This window comes from Octopus sinensis, linkage group LG16 (genome assembly GCF_006345805.1).
Source record: "Octopus sinensis linkage group LG16, ASM634580v1, whole genome shotgun sequence".
In the NCBI taxonomy this organism is placed as follows: Eukaryota; Metazoa; Mollusca; class Cephalopoda; order Octopoda; family Octopodidae; genus Octopus; species Octopus sinensis.
In genome coordinates, this window is record NC_043012.1 from 15,259,218 (window position 1) to 15,266,116 (window position 6,899).

The 6,899-nt window shown below is 36.1% G+C and overlaps 1 protein-coding gene across 1 annotated transcript in view; it reads left to right on the forward strand.

The window, feature by feature from the left end:
• The window catches only part of LOC115220558 (apoptosis regulator BAX), a 29,379-nt gene extending 25,364 nt beyond the window's left edge, over nucleotides 1–4,015 (forward strand). Inside the window, exon 4 of the mRNA XM_029790704.2 lies at nucleotides 3,704–4,015. Coding sequence (XP_029646564.1) covers nucleotides 3,704–3,805 — 102 coding nt within the window. The 3' untranslated portion in view covers nucleotides 3,806–4,015. The remainder of the gene's footprint in view (nucleotides 1–3,703) is intronic.
• The last annotated feature ends 2,884 nt before the right edge of the window (nucleotides 4,016–6,899 follow it).

Here is a 6,899-nt window from a genome sequence, read left to right on the forward strand (position 1 = left end):
AAATGCATAAATATATGGAATTAAAAATTTAATTGTTATTTTAATTTATAAAGAAAAACAACAGGAAACAGCTTCTCTTCGGTAATTTTCTTTTTGTTATCTAAAAGTAATGTTTATTTTGTCTCACCTTTATTACTCTCATTGACAATCAGATATTATTGTCAAACCAACAAGCAAGCCTCTAGAAATAGCAGCCAAATCTCCCTCAAATCATATCCTACCACCTTGAAACAAAAGTACATCTCAGACAATGTAGTTATAGATCATCATCATCATCGTCGTTGTTTAATGTCCGCTGGCATGGGTTGGACAATTTGACTGAGGACTGGCGAACCAGGCTCCAATCTGATCTGGCAGAGTTTCTACAGCTGGATGCCTTTCCTAATGCCAACCACTCCGAGAAGGTAGTGGGTGCTTTTATGTGCCAGTCAGGCAGTACTGGCAACACCATGCTGAAATGGTGTTTTTTACGTGCCAACTGCACAGGAGCCAGTCCAGTGGCACTGGCAACGACCTCGCTTGAATGTTTTTTCACGTACCACTGGCACAAGTGCCAGTAAGGCGACGCTGGTAATGATCATGCTCGAATGGTGCTTTTTTTTTGTGTGTTTACATTCCCATAACATAGTGGTTTGGCAAAAGAGACCAATAAAATAACTACCAGGCTTGAGGGGAAATAAAGTATTGGGGTTGATTCATTCAACTAAAATTCTTCAATGTGGCGCCCCACCATAGCCATAGTCTAATGACTGAAACAAGCAAAAGATAAAAGATACAGCTATAAGTTAACTAAAACCTTGTGTGTGGAATTTTGTAGGTAGAAACTGTGTAAGTCTTTTGTACACATCTGTGTTTGTTTAGACTGGTCTTAAGAAAGCATGAACCATGCAGTTTATGTTGTATCCTATGATGGGTTGTACTGTAGCACTTTGACGAATATAGCTCAATAAAATAAGTAAAAAGAGTAAAGACCCCCTTCGGTCATAAATGATTATGGGGATGCACCTAGAACGTTCCTTCCGAGGCACAAGTCCAGGCAAGGTTGTTTTATGGAAGACCAGCACTCACCCATGCATACTAGGTTCCCCTCTCCATGCCACTGATATTATCTGAGGGAGAGGCAAAGGGGCCGATACAGCTTGGCACCAGTGATGTCTCAACTCATTTCCACAGCTGAGTGGGCTGGAGCAACATGAGATAAAGTGTCTTGCTCAAGAACAAAACACACAGCCTGATGCAGAAATCGAAATAACTACCTCATGATTGTGAGCCTGTACTAGAACAACTAAATCCTTGAGGTTAGTGCTCCATCATGGTTGCAGTCCAGTGACTGAAGCCAGTAAAAGCAACTACACTGTGTAACAGGATTTTTGTCCTTGGGTAGCAACTGTTATTTCCTATTTGCTTACCCCTGGAAAGTATGAGAAATGGCTAATATTTCCTTTATACCATGTTTTTGTTTCAAAGAATTTCTCTCAGCATATGGCTATGATGCTCCCCACACTACTCCTGCTCATGGTCAGAAATGCACATACTGTCAGCCACTAAGGGACATGCACAACTGGTTATGATCAAGCCATTAACAAGCAAATCTGTGGTACTGTGCAGAATCCTTCCTATAATGATATTTCTGCTTCAGCAATTCAGCACTTAATCTGTCTGAAATGTAATGGAAAATAGGTCAGTTTCAAAACATTGATGTCCAGATAAGAAAAGCAAAATTTGAAGGGAATTGTAGTCATTTCCTTTGATTTCTAAAGAGAGGCAAATAGGAAATAACTCTTACTGACCAAAGACAGTAATAAAAAAAACAACTTTTGTTACACAGTGTAATGGGTTGTACTGTAGCGCTTTGACAAATATAGACCAATATAATAAGTACTGCAACAACTAAACCCTGGAGGTCAGTGCTCCAGCATGGTTGCAGTCAAGTGATTGAAACAAGTAAAAGCAACAAGAAACTATTTGACAAGCTGAGAGATAAAGACAACCAGCATTTAATTCTTTACCATTGATACCATTTGTGTTGCAAAACATTTGATACAGAGATGCTTATCCTTCATTCTCCTGTCATTGCCTCCGTGAGGTTCAATGTTCGAAGGTCATGCTTCACCACCTCATCCCATGTCTTCCTGGGTCTACCTCTTCCACAGGTTCCTTCCACAGTTAGGGAGTGGCACTTCCACACACAGCTGACCTCATCCATACGTAACACATGACCATACCAGCACAGTCGTCTCTCTTGCACTCCACATTTGATGCTTCTTATGCCCAACTTTTCTCTCAGGGCATTTACACTCTGCCGTGTATGCACACTGACACCACTCATCCAGCTGATCACACTAGCTTCATTTCTTTCAAGCCTATGCATGTCCTCAGCAGTCATGGCCCATGTTTCACTGCCTTGTAGTATGGCAGTTCACACACATGCATCATACAGTCTACTTTTCATCTTGAGCAAGAGGCCCTTAGTTACCAGCAGAGGTAGGAGCTCCCCAAACTTTGCCCAGGCTATTCTTATTCTAGCCACTTACACTCTCAGAGCAACTGCCCCCACTACAGACTTGGTTGCCTAGGTAGCAGAAGCTATTAACTACATCTAGTTTCTTCCCCTGGCATGTGATGAAATCTGTTTTCTGTACATCTTTGGTGTTTATTGTCCCTGTGCATCTGCCACACACAAAATTCTATCTTCCCGGTTAACCTTCCTTTGATATTGCTGCACCTTTTATGTGTCTATAGCTTACACCACGTATATCATATGGAGTTTCTACCCATGCCTTTTCTACAGATTGAGCAGAGCCATCTACCTGGAGGGTATAAACTTTCTGTAAAAATTAACTACTCCTAAAAATTCTCTGAGTAGAAGTTAATTAAGATGTGTGCACCAATAATGATATATTTTAGTAAGATGTGTTACATAAGTGTCTCACTCTGAGTGTGATAAGTAGAACACAGGTAACTGAAATGTGTGACATGTATGAGACTCATTCAAATGCCAGGTCTGAAGCAAAAGCTGTATTGAAGTTGCCTATTATTAGTTTCCTTTTTTTTTCTCCTTATATTATTGTTTATTGATTATTATTATTATTATTATTATTATTATTATCCTTCTTCTTCTTCTTTGTTTGACTTTCGCATTACATTTGTACAAGTTGGCTCCAAGTCTCACCCAGAGACCTCATGAGTTGGAAGTTCATGCTGGTGTTATGCCTAGGGTGCCATATATTTGGTTTTATACTTAGTGTTGTACTAGTGAATGTCTAAAAAACCATACGAGAATTATGTTTGTTTTAAAACTTGAGATTACAACTTGAGATTATTATTATTATATTATTATTATTATTATTATTATCCTTCTTCTTCTTCTTTGTTTGACTTTCGCATTACATTTGTACAAGTTGGCTCCAAGTCTCACCCAGAGACCTCATGAGTTGGAAGTTCATGCTGGTGTTATGCCTAGGGTGCCATATATTTGGTTTTATACTTAGTGTTGTACTAGTGAATGTCTAAAAAACCATACGAGAATTATGTTTGTTTTAAAACTTGAGATTACAACTTGAGATTATTATTATTATTATTATTATTATTATATTATTATTACTATCTTATTATTGTTGTTGTTGTTATTATTATTATTACTATCATTATTGTTGTTATTATTATTATTATTATTAATATTTTTGCATTTTTTTCTTTTCAGTTTGCTGTTTTGAACCCAACACACTACAACAAGTATATAATGCTTAGCACTGTTGTTGCTTGTATGCTAGCCATAGGTATTTACAGATGGATGAAAAGATAGCAAGTTCACTAACAATTAATATTTTTACAGTCTTTGTTTTTCTCCATCTCATACACAAACACAAACACACATACGTTATACTTTGTTTATTTTGGAAAGGTGAGAAAAAAAAATTTGAAACAATTCTCAATATTCTTGCCAAATGACAAATTATTTTCATCAGAAACATTGTAATAATGCCATTTAATTTGACTGAGCAATTTGAAAGTTTAAAAAAAAAAAGGGACCTGCAGATTTTCCACTGCTATCAGATAGGTTTGAATAATTTGTACTTCACGTGTTTCTTGATGAAATCTCAGATCTAAGATTCTTAGATCATTTGGAACTTTGTTAAAGAAGAATGCTGAAAATGTGTCCAAATATTGTCTGAACTTACCAACTGCGTTCAGTGTCGAAATTTTGAAAGTTTATTCTATTCGGTTTTAAATTCAGCAATTTCTGAAATTTATTTTCATTTTGGAGTATCTCTGATCGCTCTCACTCTGGGGACATATTTTGTTCCCACTAAATTAAATAAAATGTTTTCATCGATAACTTAAAATGAGTTACATAGAATATTTATGAATGACACATTTTTCATAAGAATGAAAGTAGAAATTTTCTACTTCCAGTTGAAATTCTGAAAAGAACAATGAATGTTTCATTCTCAGAGCCTAACATTTGTTTTGTTAAGTTACTTCAGTAAATTAAATCTGTCTGTCTGTCTTTTCTCTCTCTCTCATATAAATTATCGCATACAAATTATTTGCGCCCAGCTTCTCAATCATTCTACCTCCCATGATTTCCAATGATTTAATACTACATCTTGATGAAACATTCATATCTTATTAGAATTTTTTCTGTACAGACATATATAAATACATAGATTATATTCCATATACATGTGTGTGTGTGTGTGTGTGTGCAGGGGAGGGGTAAATATGGCTATATGTATAAAAATATAAACATATCCATTATTCATGTGTATGTGTGTATATATATTTATATATTTATATAGACGTGTGTGAGTGTGTGTATATATCTATATGTGTGTGTGTGTATATATACATACATACATGCATACATACATACATACATGCATGCATGCAGGTATCCCCAACATTACTGAAAATTTGGCTGAAGCATGGAGTTCTGTAATGCGAAACTTAATTTCCCAGTGATTTTGTGTTATAAATTGAGATGTGTTCTGTTGAATGGTTGTGTGTTTAAGATGTTCAATCCTCAGCCATGTGATTTCAGGTTCAGTCTTGATGTATGCTACCTTGGGGGGCAAGTGTCATCTACTGCAGTCCCAGGCTAACCAATGCCTTGTAAGTGAATTTGACATTGTAAGTTCAAGTTGAATGATGTCCATCTTATATGTATATATTCATGTGTGTGTGTGTGTCTTTATATACATATATATATATCAACAAGATATTGTGACAATACAAAAAATGTAGGGTCTAAAGAAACTATAGAAGTTACTTCAGTATATTAAATCTGTCTGTCTGTCTTTTCTCTCTCTCTCTCTCTCTTTCTCTGTGGAGCTTCTGTATTCCCTTCAATTCTTCATTAGATAAACTTTCTCTTCCCTCTGGGACTCTAGCAATGCCACCCTATCATTGAATCTTCTATAGTTTCTTTAGACCCTACATTTTTTTCTATTGTCACAATATCTTGTTGAACTTGATGTCAACTTTCACATGTGGAAAATCTATAAAGTCATTGATGTAGTCTGACCTATATTGTGCCAAACACCATTCATAGCTGAGGGTTTCATTTTATCCCATGATTCAGCTATGTTTATCAACAATGCTGAACATTGAGCTTTTTCCAGAATTCTCTGAATGCTCCAAACCAATTGCTTTTATGAATTGCATAAAAGTTCTCAGCTTGCCTTGATTTTAACTATCTCACCTCGATCCATTGACTGGAGCAAAGAAGTTGAGTTACTGGAGATATATTCAACTCTCAATTTTCAGAAAGATAATTTGAGTTCACTTGATTGCTTGATGCATTGTTAAAAAAGGAGCAATGCTTTGTTGAAAATATGCTTGACACTGTACCTTTTTACTGCAGGGCAAAAAATGTTGTTTGTAAACCAGTCTTAAAAAAAGGCTCAAATCATCCAAGCTTATTTGAATACCAAATCACAGACAGATTAAACTTACTTTAGCCCTTGAAAACCCTAGGATTTTAGGAGTGATCCAATTTAAAGAATTTATATTCATATGCCCTGCAGTATTTCCTCCTACAAAGATCATCAGGCGATTTTTGGAAGCTTTGAACTCTGGTGCTAATTTTCCTTCGCTTTCATTAGAACTTCTTCATAGGTACACACTTTGAGATAATCCCTGTCATTCACATTGTACACTTGTTTTGGTGAATACTTCTGTCAGCAATAACTTTTGTCAGTTCCACAGCGTAATTAGTAGCAACCTATGTATCAGCACTAGTAGCTTCACCAGACATTTTAACTTTCAAACCAGTGATTGCTAGCAAGAAAAAGTTTTGCACCATCCACTTTCAGCAAATAATCATAAAAACATTTAGCTTTCACTCAAATGACCATCACATTTATTGACATTTTATTCATTCTGATGGCCATGCCACACCCTCAAGAACCATTCCAAGTGTCCCTTCCTATCTGTGGGAGTTGGGTAGAAAAAGGAAAACAATGCCCAGGTATTTAACAGAGTAGCTACTGAAGCACCAAACCTGTTGTTCATCTGTAGGCATCACAACCTTTAACTATTTTGTTAACATATGCTACCTTTGTTTCAATTAATTTTTAAAATAATGAAGAATTTAATAAAATAACTTTCTCATTATTAAGCTGGGGTTTGGAACAATTTATCCAAAAATTTTAATGGAAGATTATAATTTAGACTACTTTAAAACAGTAAATTTCGGTCATAGATTTTGGGGTAGTCTCAGGTGGGATGATATCAAAAGGGTTAATGTTTTTGCTGGGTTTTCCTCCTGTTTGAAACCTTTGTAAAACAGCTGTATTAACCCAGGATAATCCCTGAACCCTTCAGGCATTCAAACCAGCCATATCCAGCCCCAAATGTTTTCCCTGTTTTTGTCGGAACCTGGCCTCTCACACCTA